Source organism: Gadus chalcogrammus, chromosome 3 (assembly GCF_026213295.1).
Source record: "Gadus chalcogrammus isolate NIFS_2021 chromosome 3, NIFS_Gcha_1.0, whole genome shotgun sequence".
In the NCBI taxonomy this organism is placed as follows: domain Eukaryota; kingdom Metazoa; phylum Chordata; class Actinopteri; order Gadiformes; family Gadidae; genus Gadus; species Gadus chalcogrammus.
This window is the reverse complement of record NC_079414.1, coordinates 26,719,934-26,744,396: the sequence shown is the minus strand read 5'-3', so window position 1 is coordinate 26,744,396 and position 24,463 is coordinate 26,719,934. Positions and strand designations below refer to the sequence as shown.

Here is a 24,463-nt window from a genome sequence, read left to right as displayed (position 1 = left end):
AATGTCAAGATGAGATTCAAAATAAAGTATCTTTCTTTATTTGCGAAGCAGAGCTCATTTCAACAAATATTCAAAATGTAAAGATTATCGTTCAAAAAGGAAATCATAAGACGGGGCATGACATACAAGGTCTACAGACTGTCTGCTTTTCCAGCCCCCCCCCCCCCCCCCCACGGCGAGGGGAGCACACACAGCACACACATCAATCAACCAAACAAACACAAGCACGCACAATACTGACAACCACAACTAAAGGAAAACGAAGGAATTGGATCCTACAGTCCTGATGACTGTGTGTGTGTGTGTGTGTGTGTGTGTGTGTGTGTGTGTGTGTGTGTGTGTGTGTGTGTGTGTGTGTGTGTGTGTGTGTGTGTGTGTGTGTGTGTGTGTGTAGGCTGGAGCAGCAGGACCCAGTTCGAGGAGACCTGGGCCACCCTGCTGGGGGTGCTGGTCACCCAACCAATCACCATGGACCAGGAGGAGGAGGTGCAGCAGGAGGTACATTCACTCACTCGCTGAGACACTCACTCACTGAGAAATTCACTCACTCACTCGTTAACTCACTTCTTCAATCATACCCTTGCACGCATGCCCACACAGTCAGTCACGCACGCACGCGTGCATGCACGCGTGCACGCACGCGCACACACACCCCCACTTTCACTCATTCACACACACTCACACTTTAACTCATTCACACACACTCACACTTTAACTCATTCACACACACTCACACTTTCACTCATTCACACACACTCACTCCCTTACTCACACTCACACAAGATAAAAAACACGCTCACACCCACTCACAGTCGCACACAAAAACAAACTCACCCACAGTCGCACAACTACACACAACTACACTCATACATTCACACTCATACTCACTCACACACACACACACACCTACAAACACAGACAGTCACACACACACACACACAGCTTGAGTACAAGAAGCACATGCAGTCTTGCAGATATCACTGAATCTCCAACTCCTATTAAAGCATTGCACTTCTCCCTCTCCTCCTCCTCCTCCTCCTGCTCTGTCTCCTCTCCCCTGGGTGCCCCCCCCCCCCCGGTAGGAGGACCTGGAGCGGACCCAGCTCAACGTGCTGGCGGTGCAGGCCATCACCAGCCTGGTTCTGAGCGCCATGACGCTGCCCGCCGCCGGCAACCCGGCCGTCAGCTGCCTGGAGCAGCAGCCCCGCAACAAGAGCCTGAAGGCCCTGGACACGCGGTAGGACCCCCAAGGACCCCCGCTGGCCACTAGGGCCCGCCGCAGGGCCCCCAAGGACCCCCGCTGGCCACTAGGGCCCGCCGCACCCCCGCAGAACACACTGAGCCTCTGGTCGGCTAGATACTACAGAAGAGGATTAGGGACACATTTTATTATTTTTTGTGCTATAAAAGATTTTTTTTAATTTAAATTTGAATTCTAAGAATTCATAAATAATATCAGAATTCTGATTTTGGTCTCAGCATTCAGACATTAATCTCTGAATTCTGATTGAAATCTGACTTGGTTCCAATTTAAAATCTCAGAACTCAGACTTTAATCTCAACATTCTGAATTTAAACTCTGACATTTTTTAAATAATTACATGTGGCCTATTCCGTAAAATACTAATTGGCAGAAGCTCATTAAGATTCTCAGCAGTTATGAACGTTGATCAGTTTGGTCACATGGGTGTCATTTCTTATTTCAAATGAGCCATCTTGGTTTTAATTACGAGTGATTAACAACCCCTCCTGCTGGGCTCCAGATTTGGCAGGAAGTTGGCGGTGATCCGGGGGGAAGTGGAGCGGGAGATCCAGGCGCTGGTGTCCAAGAGGGACAACGTCCACACGCACCACCCCTACCACGCCTGGGACCCTGTGCCCTCGCTGTCAGCCGCCTCCGCCGGTAACGCACACACACACACACACACACACACACACACACACACACACACACACACACACACACACACACACACACACACACACACACACACACACACACACACACACACACACCAGTACAAACGCACGCACACGCAAACAACCGTACAAACGCACACGCAAACAACCGTACAAACGCACACGCAAACAACCGTACAAACACACACGCAAACAACCGTACAAACAAACACACACACGCGCCACCCCTCACTGCCATGCAGATCCTGTGCTGCGGTACGTGCATGTGTGTGTGCACTGTGATGTGACTCTGTCGGTGTTGTTGGTTTGTTTAAGCAGGGACTCTGATCAGCCACGAGAAGCTGCTGCTGCAGATCAACACGGAGAGAGAGATGGGCAACATGGACTACAAACTAGGACAGGTACCCCCCCCCCCCACGCTGTATACAGCCACCCTTTGGGATAGACCATCCGTCCTCTTCTTGGTGTACTATGAGGTGTTGGGGAGTTGTCTTACCTCCGTCCCCCTCCGTCAGGTGTCGATCCATTCGGTCTGGCTCGGCAACAACATTACACCCCTGAGGGAGGAAGAGTGGGGTGAGGATGAAGAGGATGAGACGGACACCCCAGCACCCTCCTCCCCACCAACCTCTCCCATCAACTCCAGGTCAGACACACACAGACACGCATACACGCGCACACACACACACAGACCTACAGCACAACAGCAATCAAATGTTGTCTTGTTCAGGGTGTCCGCGCATCCTCAAAAAGTCTTAAATTCATGTTTCTAAATTTAAAGCCTTGAAAAGTCTTAAATTCGTTACAAATGTCATATGCTGGTCTTAAATACTGTGACACAAGGTCGGGGCAGGACTACCGTATTTATTTTGAGAGGCTTCTTTCTTGCTAGCTGCATATATAAACGATTATCTGTGTGCTTGCTAGCTAGTCTGCGACAATGGGTAGGTGAATGAGTCTGATTGAGTGACCCACATGCTATGCTGGGGTTGTAATACAGCGGGATCCCCCCCACCATTGTGTGTTTAAGGTCTTCAATTTCATTCAAGGTGGTATTAAAAAGTCTTTAATTTGACTCTCTGAAACCTATGACCAGGTTTAATCTCCTGTCCTGTAGCATCACTGTCATTTGTTCATTAGCTTTCCCAACATGTCAACATGAAGTGAACAGAGAATCATAAGGCTGGATTAACATGCATTCAGAGTTTTCAGTATTATATACAAGATGAAATGACTGGGCTCATACCTGGGCAGCAAGATTGATCTTTTTCATATCAAAATCACGATGCATGCATGTGCAATATTCGTATCGCTGGGCGTGGGATGTTGTCATATCACAATACGTACCACAGAAAGACAAAATGTCCCACTATGGTGCAGCCCTATCTCATACCTAATGGTAGACCCTCCAGGATGTCCGTCCTAGTCTGAACCCCTCTCTGCTGCTGTGGTTCCTCTCCCAGGAAGCACCGGGCCGGGGTGGACATCCACTCCTGCTCCCAGTTCCTCCTGGACCTCTACAGCCAGTGGCTCATCCCCGGGACCCCCAACACCAGGCGGACCCCCGTGGTGCTGATCAGTGAGGTGGTCCGATCGGTGAGAAACACCCCCCCCCCTCACTACCGGGCGACATGTGGCTCAGGAGGTAGAGCGGGTCGACTAGAAACCGGAAGGTTGCTGGTTCGATCCCCGGCTCCTCCTAGCTGAGTGTGGAGGTGTCCCTGAGCGAGACGCCTCACCCTGACTGCTCCTCACCAGCTGGCTGGCGCCTTGTGTGGCTGCCACCGCCGTCGGTGTGTGAATGTGTCCATGAATGGGTGAATGTGAGGCAGGCAGTGTTGTAAAGCGATTGCCCAGTGGTGAGAAAAGCGCTGTGTAAATGCAAACCTTTACTATCGTAATCCGCCACTACGAGGACTCAAGACTCTTTACCATCGCATGCTTGTGGTTTCTGTTGTCTTCCTCTGTGTCTCACCTTTTTCTCCTCCTCTTCTTCCCCTTCCTCCTGCTCCTCCTCTTCCTCCTTATTAACCTCCTATTCAACCTTCTTCTCCTTGTCCTCTTCCTCCTCTTCCTCATCCTTCTCCCTCTTCGTCTCCTCCTTCTCCTCATCCTTCTTCCTGTTCCGCTACCTCTTCATCCCTCTTCTCCTCCTCCTCTTCCTCCTCCTCTTCCTCCTCTTCCTCCTCCTCTTTCTCCTCCTCCTTCTTCTCTTTCTTCGTCTCCTCCTCCTCTTCCTCCTCCTCTTTCTCCTCCTCCTCCTTCTCTTTCTTCGTCTCCTCCTCCTCTTCCTCCTCCTCTTTCTCCTCCTCCTCCTTCTCTTTCTTCGTCTCCTCCTCCTCCTCATCCTTCTCTTTCTTCCTCCTCCTCCTCCTCCTCCTCCTCCTAATCCTTCTCTTTATTCGTCTCCTCCTCCTCGTCCTTCTCTTTCTTCGTCCCCTCCTTCTCTTTCTTCGTCTCCTCCTCCTCCTAATCCTCCTACCTCCTCCTCCTCCTCCTCCTACTCTTTCTTCGTCTCCTCCTCCTCCTCCTCCTCCTCCCCCTCCTGTAGCTGCTGGCGGTGTCGGACCTGTTCACGGAGAGGAACCAGTTCGACATGATGTTCTCCACCCTGATGGAGCTGCAGAAGCTTCACCCCATGGAGGACGAGATCCTCAACCAGTACCTGGTGCCCGCCATCTGCAAGGCCGCGGCCGTGCTGGGCATGGTGAGAGGGAGGGAGGGGGAGAGAGGGGGGAGGGGGGGAGAGAGAGTGGGAGAGAGACTGTTGGGCATGGTGAGAGGGAGAGGGAGCTGGGCCTGGTGAGAGAGGGAGGGGGAGGGGGGAGGGGGGGAGAGAGCTGGGCCTGGTGGGAGGGAGGGGGGGAAAGAGAGAGGGAGGGGGGGGAGAGAGCTGGGCCTGGTGAGAGGGAGGGGGAGGGAGGGGGGAGGGGGAGAGGGAGAGATACGGCTGAGCATGGTGAGAGAGGACCCCCACGCTCCCAACAGGGGCGTTCCTCGGTACGAGAGGCAAGGTGTTTGTAGGCACACTGTGCAGGTCATTTCTAAACATCTCCATCCACCCCCCCCCCCCAGGACAAGGCCATCGCGGAGCCGGTGTGCCGGCTGCTGGAGACCACCCTGCGCAGCACCCACCTGCCCAGCAGGGTGGGGGCGCTCCACGGGGTGCTGTACGTCCTGGAGTGCGACCTGCTGGACGACACGGCCAAGACGCTCATCCCCGTCGTCTCCGAGTACCTGCTGTCCAACCTGCGCGCTATCGCCCAGTGAGTGGGGGGGGGGGGCATCGCCCAGTGAGTGGGGGGGGGGGGGGGGGGGGCATCGACCAGGTAGTGGGGGGGGGGCGGGGCATCGCCTAGTGAGTGGGGGGGAGGGGGGATCGCCCAGTGAGTGGAGGGGGGGGGGCACACGGGTTCTCAACCTCTGCGTTGCCATGGTATTCATGTGGAGTTGTCGCCAATCAGATTACAGCTTTGCTGAAGCTACATTCAAAAAACCAACAGAATCTAAATCCTAGTTAGAGTTTCCAACGGTTTCCCTAATTTCTGATCCAAACACCAAACCTATCGTCATCATGGGTAATCTGGATTAGTCCAGTGGTCCAGAATTCACATGTAATCAAGGTCCCTGTCTGACACCCCCTGCTGGGTTAATGTTGGGCCAGATTCTATCCTTTAATCAGGCAATTTGAACTGTGGTACAGTACCGCCAGTGGCCACTAGATGTCTCCCGGTCCTCTCCTGTGTTCTGCTCTGTGTTGACCCTGTGTGTGTGTGTGTGTGTGTGTGTGTGTGTGTGTGTGTGTCCTCTCCAGCTGCGTGAACCTCCACAACCAGCAGCACGTGCTGGTGATGTGCGCGGTGGCGTTCTACATGATGGAGAACTACCCCCTGGACGTGGGGGCCGAGTTCTCCGCCGGAGTCATCCAGGTGAGCCTCGCTCACTCTTTATCGCTCACTCTCCACCACTCACTCTCCATTGCTCACTCTCAATCACACACTCTCCATCGCTCACTCTTCACCGCTCACTCTCTGCATCGCTCACTCGGCATCGTTCACTCCGCATCTCTCATTCTGCATCTCTCACTCTTCATCTCTCACTCTGCATCTCTCACTCTTCATCTCTCACTCTTCATCTCTCACTCCGCATCTCTCACTCTGCATCTCTCACTCTCCATCTCTCACTCTTCATCTCTCACTCTCCATCTCTCACTCTTCATCTCTCACTCTTCATCTCTCACTCTCCATCTCTCACTCTCCATCTCTCACTCTTCATCTCTCACTCTTCATCTCTCACTCTTCATCTCTCACTCTTCATCTCTCACTCTGCATCTCTCACTCTGCATCTCTCACTCTTCATCTCTCACTCTTCATCTCTCACTCTGCATCTCTCACTCTTCATCTCTCACTCTGCCTCTCTCATCCCTCCCGCTCTCGGGAGGCAGAGCGGGTTGGCTGGTAACTGGAGGGTTGCTGGTTCGATCCCCGGCTCCTCCTTGAGTGTCGAGGTGTCCCTGAGCGAGACGCCTCACCCTGACTGCTCCTGACCAGCTGGCTGTCGCCCGGCGTGTCTGACTCCAACGTCGGTGTGTGAATGAATGTGTGAATGTAAGGCGGTATTGTAAAGCGCTTCGAGTGGCCACTGGTTAGAAAAGCGCTGGATAACTGCGGTCCATTTACCATTCCCGTCATTCGTTTAAGTTGTTCTGTGCCTCCACGTCCCTCCGTCATCACTGTGACCCCCCTGCCCTCCAGATGTGCGGGGTGATGGTGTCGGCCTCCGAGGACTGCACGCCCTCGGTCATCTACCACTGCGTGCTGCGCGGCCTGGAGCGCCTGCTGCTGTCGGAGCAGCTGTCGCGCGTGGACGGCGAGGCGCTGGTGAAGCTCAGCGTGGACCGCGTCAACATGCCCTCGCCCCACCGCGCCATGGCCGCCCTGGGCCTCATGCTCACCTGCATGTACACCGGTAAGACCCCGCCTCCGCCGCCGTAGCTTAACGTAGCTTAGCGTACCGCCGCCGCCGCCATAGCATAGCGTAGTGAACCGCGGCTGTAGCTTAGTGTACCACCGCCGCCGCTGTAGCTTAGCGAACCGCCCTGCACGCACAGCACCCGAGCAACTCGGGTTAGCTAGCTCCTGTCGGCTAGCTAACCTGAGCTAGCTTACCCGAGCTAACTAACCCCGGCTAGCTGACCCGAGCTAGCTGACCCGAGCTAGCTTACTAACCCGGGCTAGCTTACCCGGGCTAGCTTACCCGAGCTAGCTAGCTAACCCAATCTAACTAACCCGAGCTAACCCCATCCATGCCAGACCGTGCGGTACGGTATTCCAACATCGATGGCATGATGAAACTAATAAAGTACTTTATAGGTGTACACACACACATTGGTGTGAAAGTCTGTGCACAGCCGATCTGTGGATCTGTGAAAAGATAACCTTAAAGAATGTATAAAATGTATTGATCATAACGGACCGAGGGGTTCGTCATGAACTGAGTGGATCGTAAGTTTCCCCCTAACTCTCCTTTAAGGGGAATTGATAAAATACAGATTCCTTCCCAGGTGTTGCAGGATTTGATGTCTGCAAATAACTTTTTATTTGAACGGGCCCACATCCAGGAACAATCCTGCAATGTGCCTCGTTAATACTGGTCTAATACTAGTGTAGTACTGGTTTAAATCCGGTCTAATACTGGGAACCTGCTTTCATCCTACACCTGCCTGCTGTATTTAAACCAAACTATTTCCATTAACAATGGATGCCACCATTCTTATTCAAACACTACTTGGCCTAACCTTAATGAATGTATGTGTGTGTGCGCTTGTGTGTATCTAGATAGCTTCTTTTAACCTACCTCTAACTTTAAGTCACCCTCACTAACTCTAATAACAGTCAGCATGAGCTAGTAGCTTGTCTAACGTGCTAACCTGCTGTCCGCCCTTAGCTGTAGCTAACTAGCTGGAGCTAACTAGTAGCACTCCCATGCTAATGGAATCCTTTTCTCCATCCCCTTCTGTTAAGCTGTCCTCCGCCTCAACTCTCTATACTATATATACACTCTCTCTCTGTATAATCAGCCCGGTGAACGTTGTGTTTGAAATCCTTACAAGCACTCTTTCAGTTATGCTAATTGTCTTTAAAAGAGAAGGGGACTGACTATGGTTCCACGTCGACGCAATGCAAGGATGTTCACGGACGTGACGTGGTACACGCCTGCGTCGAAGCGTCTGCGCGGTCCTTGCGTTGAGTCGAAGAGGAACCATAATCAGCCCTTTAGGATAATAGATAAAGGATTAAGGATTTCAACCACCATCGTGACCTGAGGTGCTCCCCTGAGATTGACTGAACCCCGAGATTGACTGAACCCCCGAGATTGACTTAACCCAAAAATGACGGTACCAGCCTCCTGAAATTAATCTTGTTACATCAACCTCCCCCCTTCCCTCACTTCAAACCCCCCCCCCCCCCCTCTCGACCGGTCGCACTGGCCCCTCCCCCTGCCCATGCCCCCCCCCCATCCCCCCCCCCCCCCCCTACCACACCCTGTCGTCCTCCTAGCCGTGATTGCGTCGGGGTCAGAGGTGACAGGGGTTAGAGGTCAGGTGGGCTCTGCGGTTGCGGAGGCTGTGGGCGTCACAGCGGGTCCTGTGGGTTTCTCCTCAGGCAAGGAGAAGGCCAGCCCCGCCGGACGCCCCGCCCACCCCGACCCCCAGGCCCCCGACAGCGAGTCGGTCATCGTCGCCATGGAGAGGGTCTCCGTGCTCTTCGACAGGTGAGAGAGAGACACGCCCCCTCGTAGGTGTAGCAACACTGTTGTCACACAGACTCAGGACTGTGGTTCACATGGACTCTGCGTCGCCTCCTTCCCCCCCGTCGTACACTCTTATTGTGCGTTGTACGTCCTGGCACTTGAAAATAGTACTTAGCGTTGATTAGCATCTTATCCTAGCTGTCTGTGTTGTATACAAGTAATGGGTTAACCTAGCGATGGTTAGTGCTTGGCTCTTGGTTCCTTAGGTTAATCAATTCCCTGCATGCAACAAAGATAGCTAGGATAAACCGCTACACAATGCTAAGTACTATTTAAGTGCAAGAACGTACAACATACATTAAGTGCGTAAGAGTGGGGTGGGAGGGGGTGAGGGGGTGAGGGGGGGTGGCTATGCAGAGTCTAGGTAAACGCTGAACAAGTTAGTCTTGAGTCTACATACCAAACTAGAGGAATTGGTGGAATGCAGCAAAGATAGCTAGGATACGATGACACGGCTATTTTTAAGTGCCAGGGCGTCCAGCACACAATAAGTACTTAAGAGGGGTGGGGGGGTATGGGGGTAAGAAACGGGTCATTAATGTAGGGGTCCTTGCATGGGTTGAGCTCCTCTCAGCTATCGTCTGATTGGCTCAAGGCCTCTGCTCTGTCTCGACTCATTCTACCGTTCTTCGGCTCCGTCTCATTTAGGGCTGAACTATTTGGGGAAATAATCTAATTGTGATTATTTCGACCAATATTGCGATCGCGATTTAGTATTGTATTATTCACTGAGAAAGCAATACATTATTGTACGTATGACCAACACAACGTTGGAAGCAGTTAACATATGAACTGCTATTTCCTTTAGGCCAGGCCATTGTGTTGAGGTGAATTGATGCATGAATTGATATTATGACATCTTTAGTTAACGATTGAATTGTACAATTAAAATAAATACAAATCTTACTGATCCTCAGTCAATAACGGTAACACTAAAAGAAATCGCAGCCTTTGCGATTTGCACATCGCATCGTGTTTCAGTGCGATGTCGGTTTGACTCGATTAATCGTTCAGCCCTGGTCTCATTCCCTTCCCTCCGCTCCCACTCGGGAACGCCGCTCCCCAGGATCCGTAAGGGCCTTCCCAGCGAGGCGCGCGTGGTGGCCCGGATCCTGCCCCAGTTCCTGGACGACTTCTTCCCGCCGCAGGACATCATGAACAAGGTCATCGGGGAGTTCCTGTCCAACCAGCAGCCGTACCCCCAGTTCATGGCTACTGTCGTCTTCAAGGTCAGAGTCCACACAGCATACACACAGACACACACACGTATACACACACAACATACAAACAGACACACCTAGACAATAACAGACACACAGGTATACACACACAATATACACACAGACACACACACGTATACACACAAAACATACAAACAGACACACCTAGACAATAACAGACACACAGGTATACACACAATATACACACACACACACACACAAGTATACACACACAACATACAAACAGACACACCTAGACACTAACAGACACACACACACACAGGTATACACACACAACATACACACAGACACACAGGTATACACACACACACACACACACACACCTAGACACTAACAGACACACACACAGACACAGACACACACAGGTATACACACACAACATACACACAGACACACACAGGTATACACACACACACACACACCTAGACACTAACAGACACACACACACACACAGACACGAACGCATGCACGCAGACAGACGGGTTGTGTCTCTCGCTATTTATTTGTTCCTTGTATATGAAGTGTGACTTTTTAGCCAGCAATGACTGACCTCGAAATCCCCTGTAGTCGTTCTTCTAATTGAGATTGTGTTTGCTATTTTGAAACAGATTTAAATTAATGAGGTTTGTTGAGGCAGTAAACTGTCTCGTTATCTCCCTAACGAACACTGCCAAGCATATCAATGATCCTGGGTAACAGTTGCTGTGTTGGTGTTTTTATTTGTTGTGGGGTTGTCACGCCAACCAGCCTGGGAGAGGAGAGATGGCAGCAAGTCTCCCGAATTTGAAAACAATCAAGACACTGGGCCTGGGTCTCATAATGGGCCTGGATCTCCTCATATGGGCGTGGCTCTCCTCATTATGGGCCTGGGTCTCATAATGGGCCTGGGTCTCCTCATATGGGCGTGGCTCTCCTCATTATGGGAGTGGCTCTCCTCAATATGGGAGTGGCTCTCCTCATTATGGGCGTGGCTCTCCTCATTATGGGCGTGGCTCTCCTCAATATGGGAGTGGCTCTCCTCAATATGGGAGTGGCTCTCCTCAATATGGGAGTGGCTCTCCTCAATATGGGAGTGGCTCTCCTCAATATGGGAGTGGCTCTCCTCAATATGGGAGTGGCTCTCCTCATTATGGGCGTGGCTCTCCTCATTATGGGCGTGTCCCTCATTATGGGAGTGGCCCTCCTCATTATGGGAGTGGCTCTTCTCATTATGGGCGTGGCTCTCCTCATTATGGGCGTGGCTCTCCTCAATATGGGAGTGGCTCTCCTCATTATGGGCGTGGCTCTCCTCATTATGTGCGTGGCTCTCCTCAATATGGGAGTGGCTCTCCTCATTATGGGAGTGGCCCTCCTCATTATGGGAGTGGCCCTCCTCATTATGGGAGTGGCCCTCCTCATTATGGGAGTCGCTCTTCTCATTATGGGAGTGGCTCTCGTCATTATGGGAGTGGCTCTCCTCATTATGGGAGTGGCTCTCGTCATTATGGGAGTGGCTCTCGTCATTATGGGAGTGGCTCTCGTCATTATGGGAGTGGCTCTCGTCATTATGGGAGTGGCTCTCGTCATTATGGGAGTGGCTCTTCTCATTATGGGAGTGGCTCTCCTCATTATGGGAGTGGCTCTCCTCATTATGGGAGTGGCTCTTCTCATTATGGGCGTGGCCCTCCTCATTATGGGCGTGGCCCTCCTCATTATGGGAGTCGCTCTTCTCATTATGGGAGTGGCTCTCCTCATTATGGGAGTGGCTCTCGTCATTATGGGAGTGGCTCTTCTCATTATGGGAGTGGCTCTTCTCAGAGAACAAACACCATTGTAAATGCTTACATAATAATCCCAAATACTCATGAATACAAGAATGTAGTGAAAATACGTGTTTACGTTATTAAAAAGAAGCATTCCAGAAGCAGGCCTAGCCGTAGCCAGCTATGAGGTCACGGTAACTTTTCCTAAATTATTATTATTATTAGTCCTTTTTTAAATTATATATAAAAAATGGGATTTATTCGTTTTTTGATCATATCTTTTTTAAAATACAAATCTGTGCTATATCACTTTAGAATCAGGATTTTAATATGTTGACATTACACACACACACAAAATATAATATTTGAATGCAAGTATTTTTTCCAACAAGTCCTGCTGTATCTATTTAATTATAGATAATGAATACTTGCCAAAACGAAAAAATAACCTCACATATGTGTCTTTCAATAATTCATTTGTTACCAGTAATACGAAAGTCGGCCAAAAAAATCCACTTTCCTTGACAGCGGTCATTATATGCTTAGCAACGGTGATTTATCAAAAAATGATACACCGCTGGAAGTTGTGAAGGGCCCATGCAAGTGAACGGCGAGTTCCACAGCATTGAGAAGAGACGTGTAATAGGGCTTTGACTCCGAACCTCGTCATTCGAATATAATTAGAATATCAAAAAATAAATCAAAATTCAAAGTAGTATTAGGCAGCCCTTAATATTGGAACCTGTTATGGGCAGGCCAAGAGGGAGAGACGTCGGAGAACCCGACGCAGTCTATTCATAATATTGTAATGACCACGGAAGGGGCAGTGAATGAAGTATTGATTAGACAGCGATTTATTAGAAACGACCGGTAACCATAGCAACGCCGGTAAACTAACCTCGCGAACGCCCAATCCACATCTTACTGAAGGCATTTAATGATCAAAATATTATTAATAAATATTTGAATATTAATATTAATAAACAAACAAACTTTGAATATGATTTTTGGGCCAAAGTCAAAGCACTAACGTGTAATAAAATAAAGTATTCTGGACCTCGCTAACTTCTACACCCTGGAAGCGGGAACATTTGAACACGACCCAGGAACTCTGAAATGGCGACGTTACGTTCTCCCCCCCCCCCCCCCCCCCCCCCCCCCCAGGTGTTCCAGACGCTCCACGCCACGGGGCAGTCCTCCATGGTGCGCGACTGGGTGCTGCTGTCACTCTCCAACTTCACCCAGCGCTCCCCCGTCGCCATGGCGATGTGGAGCCTCTCCTGCTTCTTCGTGTCGGCCTCCACCTCCCAGTGGATCTCCGCCCTGTATCCTCCAAGCGCCGTGTGTGTGTGTGTGTGTGTGTGTGTGTGTGTGTGTGTGTGTGTGTGTGTGTGTGTGTGTGTGTGTGTGTGTGTGTGTGTGTGTGTGTGTGTGTGTGTGTGTGTGTGTGTGTGTGTGTGTGTAGGTCTGTATGGATATATTTGTGTGTATGTGTACGTCCACCTGTGTGTGGTGTGTGTCTCACCTCCACCTGGTGTGTGGTCCTTGACCCCCCGGCTCTCCCAGACTGCCCCACGTGATCAGCAGGATGGGCAGCAGCGAGGTGGTGGATGTGAACCTCTTCTGCCTGGTGGCCATGGACTTCTACCGGCACCAGATCGACGAGGAGCTGGACCGACGCGCCTTCCAGTCGGTGTTCGAGACCGTGGCCTCCCCGGGCACCTCCTACCACCAGCTGCTGGGGTGCCTGCAGTCCATCCACCATGACACCTCCCTCTGAGGGGGGAGGAGGAGAGGGGGAGGAGGAGGAGACAACACCTCCCTCTGAGGGAGGAGGGAGGGAGGGAGGGTAGGGGAGAGGGAGGGAGGGAGAGGGAGGAGGGGGAATGAAGGTAGAGAGACTGGTCACATGTGAACACCTCACTGAAGTAGACGCAGCCTCCCTTTGATGGGACGGGAGGGATGGGAGGGAGGAGGAGAGGAGGAGGAGGGAGGGGGGAGGACCGATGGAAGAGAACAGATCACATCCCCGTACACCTCCCTGATGAAGAGAGACTCCACCTCCCTCTGGTCAAGATGAGAATGTTGAATTAGTTCCCCTCTCCTTCCTCCCTCTCTCCCCGCCCCAGAGCCTCGCGCCATGACTCCCCGCACACTAATCAGCGTATCTAAGGCACCGTGCTGACGTCAGACACTGTAGCGATGAGTCGACCACCGGCCCAGGCGTGCACTAGAGATTCCCGGGGTTAGACGGTACGCTCTGACTTCCTGTGTGGTTAGCTGAGATTTGAAGCAGCAGGTCAGTTTGTGTTGAGACTGGGAACACGTCGCTTGCTGATCTATGAAATGCACTGACCCGGGTTCCTTTAACTGTGATGTCCACTACGACATTGCTATAGATCCGCAACATAACACGTCACGTTCCCGCGGTGAAATCGACCGAGCATATTAATTATATAACAAACTGGATTTGTATATTTTCCTGTGAGGACGTCCTTATTCATTGCATCGAGTTAAGTCGAAACATAGATTCATTCTGAGTAATTACGATATTTAAAGTGCCGAAATGTCTATTTTTGTGTGTGCTTTGCTAGAGGAAGCGAATACATGAGATGCAAAGCAGGGAGATGCCTGCTGTGAAATGTGATCGGCTTGTTATTATTATCTATGGTTGAGGTTGTATATTTGTATGTTGTGCGCCCTCACTCTGACTCCCAACATGAACGAGCTCAGAGAGACACTTTGTAAGACAGAGGTTTTATGTATACTTTAAAGTCAATGATCACCTATAGCCATATTATGTTCCGATTATCGTTTAGGATTACAGATTCCATGTCCCTTAAAGATGGCCCAAGGATGATTGTGGTGTCTGGGCGCTGGGTTTTAGACTGACATCTAGAGGAAGGTTAGAAGAGTTGTACACACGCAAACTACATTTTTAGTTCTGGCCAAGGCCTAAAATAGTTCTGGGGGCCAGGACCACAAACCCCCTCCCTGAGGCAGAACACATGGACTTTTGCTCGTGTTTTGTTGCATCAAAGTCTCGTCGGAGCCGACGTGCGTTAGTGTCTGACCCGCCCATCGGTTGTGTTTATGATTTTTTTTAATTCTCAGGATTTAAGATTTCAATGTTATTGTTGTGATAAGAATGGAAACGTGTGTCATCTTTTTAATGGAGTACCTTCTTATGCCATGTACAAAAAAGATTCCACGTTAATTGTAAAGTGACACACACACATGATTGTAAAGTAATATAAAAAGCCATGTTGCATGACCCACTTGTACTGTCTATAGATGTACCAACTACGACTAGACGGTAAGGTAACACGATGCATCACTGTCATGCTCCCGGGCCGAATCGAACGACCGACAGAAGACCGGGGATTGCACTTACGACGACGGTTATACTTGCTTCTTCCATTATCACTGGTTTGTGAGCTGCCTAGAAACCTTCACCATAGACTCCGTTTACGAAGCGTGTGTGAGTGTGTGTGTGTGTGTGTATAGATGTACATCCCAACTTGTACAGTGGCGCTTGCAGACGCATGCAGACTACGTTGTCACAGTGGTTGATGTGTTGTCTCGGTCCACTGGTGGTTGTAGTGGTTTCTCAGGGCGATGGTTGCAATGGTGGACCGTGGAACGGATGCAACTCGCTCTTTTGTGACCGACTACAGCTTTAGACAAATCAACAGGTGAGGAGTTTTAGCGAAGTATAATCACAAAGAAAAAAGGACACGTTTGTCTACCTTTTCGATAGTTTTTCTTTTTGACTAAAGCTTTATTTTATTTAGTTTTATGAAATACGATTTGTGCTACAGAGAAGAATTAGTATACAGAACTGGTTTCTCATTCGTTAAAACTTGATTACTTTGGGGAAGGGGTTGGGGTTGGGGGGGAAAACACGACTTTACATGAAGATTAGTTTCTGTGCTTCACACATTATGACGTGACATTGATGCGACCGATTGACTTTGATCATGGTAATAAGACGATGTATTCAAATAATAAATAAATCATCCTCTATGCTTGTTAGTTCGTGTGTCTCACTTTAAAAATGGTAAGCTATTGAATGGCATTGGTGTGATAGAAATGTGTTTATTTTTAAGCACGGAAGTTAGTGATTCAATTGGGGACATCATCTAAACTATAAGATGGATGGCTAGATAGATAACATTGCATATGAAAAAAGAGCCAGATGTAGATATAAATAAATAAACGTGTGTGTGTGTTGGGAGAGAGAAAGAGTCACAATAGATGTTGTGTAGTCTGCTGGCTGTGGGCACAAAGGATAGTAAATGTCCAGACAGTTTTAGAATGCTTGGATTGCTGTCTATTTTAACTGGTTGTGATTCAATAACGTAATGGTACATAATGAAATTAAGGCCTCACTTGTATACCATCTACTTCTTTCCATCCACCCAGACATCTGCTTATGTACATTCAGCCGTAGGTTGCTAATGTTATGCAAATGTTGGTGTGTCGGCCTCCTTGTTTGTTCAACACTTCATTAAGAGCCGTGACTCCATCATTAAACCCTATTAATAGGATTAGCGGGCAGCTGCCATATGGCCCCTTAAGCATACACTCTGTTACCCTACACTTACAGACAAGATGGGACAGACAACTGGACTACATGCTGCTTAATAACAGCTAGTGGGTAGAATCAGAACTCAAGTTCCACCAATGTGTTCCGATGGCACTACATACGTTGTGTTTGACCCTTTGAAAAATGATATTTAATAAAATAAGAATCAGTCTAACTTGGTTGATAAAAGTCTCATTAAGGCCCTTAAGAAGATGCACTCTTCCCCCGATGACTTTCAGTTATTAGGCGCAGTTTAAAGTGATGTTCCTACTCCGAGTCATTGGCTTATGGGGAGAAACTAAAGTAGACATGACCTCACATTGGATACAGCATATTTATACCCTGACCATCTTGATACCCCGACCTCCTCTGCACCTCCTTCTCCTCCTCCTCCTCTAAGCACACCTCCTCCTCCTCCTCTGAGCCCACCTTCACCTCCTCCTCCTTCGGTCCCCTCCTCCCTCGGCCAGATGGTGCGGGCTTTTCTTTTGTTTACCCGCCGCTCCTGAGCACACCTCGCCGACCCTCGCGACCGGACTATGGAGACTGTCTGCGCATCCTTTTCGGACACGGACAGGTAGGCGACTCTCAGGGCTCACGCTGAGTCAACTCGTTACCGCACGCCGCCGAGACATCAAGGGGCGCGCGGCGGCGGCGCCTTTCTTCTCATCGGCCTGAGCGCTCGTTACCGTTAGCCAGCTGTTCCTCTCTATAGAGCGTAACCCGTGGAGTCGTGCGTGCTTATGCGGGACTAAAGTATATATATGAGCTACTTTATTAGTTTATTATTATTATATGAGTTATATTAGTGTTTAAAGTTCGAGTTTAGCCACCTGTGGGGTGAGTTAACGGCGCCGTAAAGTTTACTCGTGATTTCTCAATCAAACTTTTTTGTCAACGTCTTCGGCGGGAGGGGTTTCACCGTGTGACTGACACCATGGGAGAGCCAATGGCCGGACGCTAGGGGTCTGTGTACATTACCGTTGTCACGGTTACGTGCTGACATTCCAGCGTTCCTGGAGAAAGGGGCGGGACCGAGCGCTCAGCACGGGTGGCTGCTCCGTCCGAAACTTTCGTAAACTTTAATACCAAAGTAACGGTAAAATGGTTTGTAATGGGAAAGAGCTGAAACACTACCATTTAAACACAATCAGACACAAAATAAGACGTTTTAAATGTATTACACGTTGTAACTAGTGGACTAGTAATAAGGGTCTCACGTTGCTGAGCGGATGTTGAGATATGCGTTTATAAATTATATTTAATGAACCCCGAGAGCAGCAGTTGCCATTTCACCGACAATACTGACACTGATGCAAAGTGTAATAACTTCTTAAGCATCTTAATCATTTTAGCTTCTAGAAGCAGACTATTCGGGATTCAACCTAAAGTTGACCTTGTGGTTAATATCTCCTCCGGACCCGCCTCAGGTGTGGTCTCATGTCTCCTCATATCTCCTCTAATTCACAGTGCAGTGCTGCTTTCATTGCACCCAATAAACGGGAAGATCTCAGCCATCCATATTGTAGGCTATTCTTGTTCTTAAAGGTGTTATATTTCTGAATGTTTTGATGTATTGTCCTGCTATAAAGGTAATAATAGGACGTTGTGAAAGAGGAGAGATAGGTAGAGGAGAGGGGATCTTTTCTAAACGTGATCTTCTTTGTTTCTCTGCAGGTGTCCGGGCTCATAAGATGTCAGGGATTCGCACGGTGATGATGGAAGCTCTGGCAGAACCTCCTCAGAACTGATGCCATGGCTGCACTCAGGTGTGACATTCAGATCCACCGCTCCAAGTTTCCAACGCGCGTCTCACGACAGAACACGATGACCGCCGCGGCCTCGCCGGCGCGCTCTGCACGCGCTGTGTGAACATCAACACCGCCCGCTCTCTGGAACTCACGACAACGACGGCGGACTTCTTCGAGAAACTATGTTCTGGCAAACGGAGACCTTATCCAAACGGCGTGCGGCCGGTGGGAGTGGCCTCAGCCTCTCCCAGCCCCTGGGCCCGGGCCCCGCCCCCCTTCCGGCGGGGGGGCGGGTCCGGGCGGTGGAGGTGGCCCGCGGCAGGGCGGGGTACGGGTTCACCCTGTCGGGCCAGGGCCCCTGCCTGCTCAGCTGCATCCTGAAGGGCAGCCCGGCCGAGTACGTGGGCCTGCGGTCGGGCGACCACATCCTGGACGTCAACGACATCAACGTGTCCAAGGCGTCGCACGAGGACGTGGTGAAGCTGATTGGCCGATGCACCGGCGTCCTGAGGCTGGTGATCGCGGAGGGCGAGCGCCACAGGCGGCACCACCACCACCACCACCAGCGCGCCGCCGCTAACCGCACCCCACAGCCGCCCGCCGCGTACCTGGACTCGGGTTCGAGCGACGACGAGTACGACCGTCACCCCGGGGGCGGAGCTAATAACAATGGGAAGCCGGGGCAGGGGCCCCACGGCGGCGGCGGCGGCGGCTGGTACAAGCCCAAGATGGACCCCAAGCAGCTGGGCATCAACCGGGCGGAGCGGGTGGTGGCGGAGCTGCAGTCCGGGGGCATCTTCAACATGATCTTCGAGAACTCCAGCCACTCGTCCAGCAGCTCGGACAAGGAGCGCGCGGCCGTGACCTCGCCGCCGGCCGCCGCCGCCGCCGCCGCCGCCGCGTCCAAGCCCCGCCGGCCCTCGGAGCCCGAGTACCCGTCGTACCGGAAGACCTCCCGTTCCCGTAGCAACCCCAACCTGCTGTCGGAGGAGGAGATGGTGAGGTTCCTGAACGAGGACTCGGTGTTCCTGGACCCGGACTTCCACCACCTCAGCCTCCAGGACCGCGAGCAGCGCGACGTGGAGGTGGAGGAGGAGGAGGAGGAGGAGGAGAGGGGGGCCGACCTGGGGCTGGAGGCCGGCGAGGACATCCTCAACGTGGGCATGATGGTGGGCTACCTGGGCTCCATCGAGCTGGCCTCCACCGGGGCCAGCCTGGAGAGTGACAGCATCCAGGCCATCCGGGGCAGCATGAGGCGTCTGCGGGCCGAGCAGAAGATCCACTCGCTGGTCCTGATGAAGGTAGGCCGGCCTCCATGCCTCTCTTTTGGCTGGTAACCGGAGGGTTGCTGGTTTGATCCCTGTTTGTCAGGGTGTCCCTGAGCAAGGCACCTCACCCCGACTGCTCCTGACGAGCTGGCTGTCGCCTTCAATGATTGACACCGCCGTCGGTGTGTGAATGTGTGCATGAATGGGTGAATGTTAGGCGATATTGTAAAGCACGTAGAGTGGCCACTGGTTAGAAGGGCGCCGTATAAATGCAGTCCGTTTACCATTTACAATACTGATGATGGTTTCCTGACTTCTGATTGGTCCCTTCCGCAGGTGATGCACGACAGCGTGCGCCTGTGCAACGACCGGGGCCAGGTGCTCGCCACCTACCCCGCCGAGAAGCTGGCGTTCAGCGCCTGCTGTCCCGACGACCGCCGCTTCTTCGGGCTGGTCACCATGCAGGCCACCGACGACGAGGGGGACCCCCGCTACGGCCACCAGGACGACGGGGGGCTGCGGACCTCCTGCCACGTGTTCATCGTGGACCCCGACCTCTGCCACCACCAGGTACGTCGGCAGCTGCGTGGGACGGGCGTTGGCGTCGACCCCTACGCACCCCGCCTGTGGAGGGAGTCGTGATTGACCCCCTCCACAGGTGGTGGGCAGTCGAGCCTTCCTAAGATGATAAGGGCGGCGTGTGGCTCAGGGGGTAGAGCGGGTCGGCTGGTAGCCTGAAGGTCGCTGGTTCGATCCCCGGCTCCTCCTAGCTGAGTGTCGAGGTGTCCCTGAGCGAGACGCCTCACCCTGACTGCTCCTGACCAGCTGGCTGTCGCCCCTGCGTGTCTGACTCCGCCGTCGGTGGGTGAATGTGTGCACGAATGGGTGAATGTTGGGCAATATTGTAAAGCGCTTCGAGTGGACACTGGTTAGAGAAGTGCGGTGTAAACGCAGTACATTTACCATTTACAATTGGATTCACAGAGACAACACTTAATAACTTATTTTACGAAATCCAAACAAGCCAAGAGGCTTTAAAGTAATGAACCGGTAATAGTTTACAATAAGGATGCATTCATTAACAATGGATACTTTTTCTTTACCTAACTAACAATTGATTTACTGTAATAAGTTATAATCTAGTTATCATTTACTAATTATGTTCATTTGAACTAAGCTATTAATGTTTACTTACTACGGTTATGGTAAACCTTTATCCTTCTCCCCTATGCTAATGTTATATAGTAATGCTTATTACTGCATTAAATGGTAAACAGACTGCAGTTATACCGCACTCCTCTAACAAGTGGCCTCTTAAACGGCATAACAATATCGCCTCACATTCAGCCGTTCATGCACACATTCACACACCGACGGCGGAGTCAGCCACGCAGGGCGACAGCCAGCTGGTCAGGAGGTGTCTTGCTCAGGGGTCGATGTCTCCCTTGAACTAGCAACCGTCTGGTTACCAGCCAACCCGCTCTCCCTCCTGAGCCCCAAGCCGCCCCCTATAACCTAAAGTCAGTTAATGGTTAATGTCGTACCTTCACTGTGAAGTGATGATGAACCACTTCATTGACTCCGCCGCAGGCCCACTCGGGGGTGGCCCGGAGGTTCGGCTTCGACTGCACCCCCGACCCGGACACGGGGGGCTGCCTGGAGTTCCCGCCCACCTCCCAGCCCCTGCTGCAGTTCGTGTCGGTGCTGTACCGGGACATGGGCGAGAGCATCGAGGGGGTGCGGGCGCGGGCCTTCCACGACCCCGACCACGACGCGCAGCAGAACCACAGCACCAGCAGCAACAGCGACAGCGGCATCGGCAACTTCCTGGCCGAGGAGAAGAGCAACCGGGTGCTGCTGGTGGACCTGGGGGGCCCCGCCAGCCACCACTGGGACAGCCCGCCGCCGCCGCCGCCGCCCCCCCACCAGGCCGCCTGGAGCTCCGGCCAGGCCCACCCCCTACCCCCGCCCCCACCTCCGCCGCCGCCCCCGCCCGCCCTGAGGAACGGACACTACCGCCACCACGAGCCGCAGCACCTGGCCGACCTCCACCACCCTCTCCCCCGCGCGGTGCCACCCCCACACCACTATCCCACAGCCAAGAGGGGCGGGGACAAGAGAGGGGGCGGGGCCGGGGGCGGGGCCGGGGGAGGGCTGGAGCAGCAGCAGCAGCGCTGGCTGCCAGTTCACGTGCTGCGGGACTGGAGGCAGCAGCACCTGCAGGCGGGCGCCGGCAGCGATCAGGAGTCCTACGCCGAGTCCACGGACGGCTGGTCCTCGGCCAACTGCAGCACGCTGCCCCCCCCCATGAGCAAGATCCCCGCCGACCGCTACCGGGCCCCGCTGGCCCCCGGGGACCACCTGCCGCCCCCGCCGCCGCCGCCGCCGCTGACCCCCGCTGCCGGGAGCCAGCGGACCCCCCCCCAGGCCCCCAGCGCCCGGGCTGCCGCGCACAAGGATGAGTGGGCCAGGAGGCTGTTTGGGGCCGGGGAGAGGGACCGGGAGAGAGACAAGGGGAGAGACAGGGAGAGGGAGAGGGAGAGGGACCGGCCCGGGGGAGGCAGGGAGAGGAAACGCGGGAGCGCCAAGACAGAGGAGAAAAAGGTAAGATCGACCAAAAAAAAGTGACGTAAAATATGTCACTCTTATCAAAAGTGATATAGGACGCCTCTCATTGTTTGGCGGCGTGTTCGTCTTGTTCAGGAGAATCCGAACTCCGTTGTGTGTGTCCAGTGTGTGTCTGGTGCCCAGCGTCGCGGTAAAGCCGCTCTATTAGAGTGTTCACTAGAGCGAGCCCCCCCCCCCCCCCCCCCTCCAGAGTCTACACCTGCTGGTCTTATGGGAGGCTTGTGTTAAAACTGACCTGGAGATGAGAACACACTAACAGTTGGCAGACGTCTCTGCTCCCCCTCAACCACCCCCCCCCCCCCTCCATCCCCCATCCACCGTCTCTCTGGAAAATTACTCTCCTTTCAGTGTGTGTGCGTGTGCGTTTGGGTATGTGTGTGTTTGCATTTGTGCGTGTGTGTGTGTGCGCAACATGGCATTTATGGAGGCTGTAAATGCATGCGTTCCTCCCTCGGCCCCTCGTCACTCTACTCCTCTGCCTCTTCGGCCCGGGTACCAGTTTATACTGGTCCGAGTCCAGGACTTGGTTTACAGAGGACCAGGTCCTAGTTTATACAAGACCGGGTCCTGGTTTATAGAGGACTGGGTGCTGGTCTCTACAAGGCCTGGTACTAGTTTATACAGTCCTCTGTCTCTGCACGCTCGCTCTTTGTGAGTGTCTTAGAGTACGACGGCTATGTTTCAGTTTTTATCTATATATGTGTGTGCGTGTATGTGTTCAGGCATTAGCGTGGAGGGCTGGAGTGGGAGGGGTTGCAGTGTGTGTGTGCGTTTGTGTGTGTGACGTGTGTGTGTGTGTGTTTGATCTTCTCAGCGTGTGTGTACTCCGTTCTTTATCAGTATTTTCTCGGCCGTCGCCCCACCCAGCAGATTGATGGGTAATTTATCCCCACTCCTCCAGTATCAAACATCCATTATTCACCAGGTAGACATCTGCTGCTGCCTGCGGGCCACCTGCTGCCTGTGATAGGTCCACCCTGCCCTCTCAAGATGAGGCTCCCCTCAGCTCAACACCTGTGTTAGCAGGGCTGTTTGGGGATCGCTCGTTTGGCCCTTTATTACAATCAACATATCACTCAAGGTTGGCCTATTCGTCTTGAATCACAGGTATCTCATTTTTTTTCTCATGAATCTTGAGGACATCTCAACGCATTGAAATGATCAGAAGTTGTTTTTCACAACAACGACGTTTGAAACGCATGAGTTGTAGTTGTGGACGGGTCCAACACAAACAAGAGGACAAAATGACGTCATCGTCACAGCATCGAGTTGCCAAGAGTCCAGCATTAAGGGTCCTCGACAGATTTATAATTTGAATCAGTATTAAGTCTGTCAATGTTTGTGTCATAGCGTACAAGTGAGATAGCGACCATGATGCGACTTTGTGTTGCATTGGTTACCAACGTTGGCTGGTAACCAGAAGGTTTGCTAGTTTGAACCCCGGCTCCCTTCCCCGAGCAAGACGCCTCACCCCGACTGCTCCTGAAGTGCTGGGTGTCGCCTATCGTGGCTGACTGCCGTCGGTGTGTGGATGTGTGCATGAACGGGTGAATGTTAGGCAATGTTTTGAAGCGCTTTGAGAGGCCACTGGTTAGAAAAGCGCTGTGTAAATGCAGTCCATATCATGGCTGTTGGACAGCAGACAGCGGTGTGCTATGGCAGATGCTGAACCAATGCACAGCAGTCCAGGGGGTGGGAGGGTCAGGCTAGGGCAGGGGGTGGGGCTAAAGGAGGCTCCTCCTCCTTTAGATTGTGTGCCCGACCGACGGCCACTTCCTGGAGACCTTCTCTCAGGGCGGCCGGAACCCAGAAGAGAATCCCAGGAAGTGTGTGTCTGAGCGGGGACGGTGACAGGAAGCTGGATTTAAAATTTAGTAAACATCTTTTGTTCTCGACACTAGAGATGCAGCGTTGGGGGAGGTGGAGCTGTAGGAAGGGCACAGAGCTACACCTTCAGTTTGAATTGGGTGGAGCACAACTACACATATTGGATCATCTGATTGTATTCTTTTACATTTATCTTCAGATTCGTTCAAGTTTTGTGGTATTCTGTATTTTTTATTATTTTGTATTTTTGGCATTATGTACTTAGAGGCTCGAATCATTGTCCATTAACTAGAGTTGTGTTTATGACAGTAGCGTTGTTTGTAACTGTCCTTCCTACTCTTGGCCACGAGGGGGCGGTGTTGCTCTACTCAGAGTCCTGCCGTCGGTGACTCGTGTTGTAAACAAATCGGGGCTCCAATAGGGAGCAGACCGAGAGAGGTTAGGAAATCCAACTGTAAACTAAAGTTTGATTTGAATCAGATGTTTGAGTCAGCACTACCGCTAGACTCTTATCTCTAGGCGCACCATTAGGAGTGGGAGGATTTGTCAGTCGCTTTGGATTAAAGCGTCAGCTAAATGCCCTAAATGTAAACGTAAACTATGGTGCAGCCACACCCAGGATACTAAAGTCTTTATCCATCTGGTTCCTAGCCAATCATTTGATTGGGTGAAAGGCATTCCATAA

The 24,463-nt window shown here is 51.9% G+C and overlaps 2 protein-coding genes across 5 annotated transcripts in view; both read left to right on the top strand.

Moving 5' to 3' along the window:
- The window catches only part of htt (huntingtin), a 50,435-nt gene extending 36,911 nt beyond the window's left edge, over positions 1–13,524 (top strand). The window contains exons 51-64 of one of the 4 annotated variants that reach the window (XM_056587039.1): positions 395–498; positions 1,083–1,237; positions 1,764–1,903; positions 2,239–2,321; positions 2,436–2,566; positions 3,384–3,516; positions 4,472–4,627; positions 4,996–5,186; positions 5,735–5,849; positions 6,675–6,888; positions 8,586–8,694; positions 9,800–9,962; positions 12,881–13,041; positions 13,283–13,524. In XM_056587039.1, the coding sequence (XP_056443014.1) occupies positions 395–498; positions 1,083–1,237; positions 1,764–1,903; positions 2,239–2,321; positions 2,436–2,566; positions 3,384–3,516; positions 4,472–4,627; positions 4,996–5,186; positions 5,735–5,849; positions 6,675–6,888; positions 8,586–8,694; positions 9,800–9,962; positions 12,881–13,041; positions 13,283–13,496 (2,069 nt within the window). In that variant the 3' untranslated portion in view covers positions 13,497–13,524. Of the gene's footprint in view, positions 1–394; positions 499–1,082; positions 1,238–1,763; positions 1,904–2,235; positions 2,322–2,435; positions 2,567–3,383; positions 3,517–4,471; positions 4,628–4,995; positions 5,187–5,734; positions 5,850–6,674; positions 6,889–8,480; positions 8,695–9,799; positions 9,963–12,880; positions 13,042–13,282 lie in introns of all 4 variants that reach the window. The other 3 variants (XM_056587037.1, XM_056587038.1, XM_056587036.1) reach the window with 3 other exon arrangements.
- A 3,251-nt stretch (positions 13,525–16,775) lies between these two features.
- Positions 16,776–24,463, top strand: part of LOC130380141 (regulator of G-protein signaling 12-like) — a 28,007-nt gene continuing 20,319 nt past the window's right edge. The window contains exons 1-4 of the mRNA XM_056587323.1: positions 16,776–16,881; positions 17,982–19,356; positions 19,660–19,893; positions 20,914–21,927. Of these exons, the coding sequence (XP_056443298.1) occupies positions 18,238–19,356; positions 19,660–19,893; positions 20,914–21,927 (2,367 nt within the window). The 5' untranslated portion in view covers positions 16,776–16,881; positions 17,982–18,237. The remainder of the gene's footprint in view (positions 16,882–17,981; positions 19,357–19,659; positions 19,894–20,913; positions 21,928–24,463) is intronic.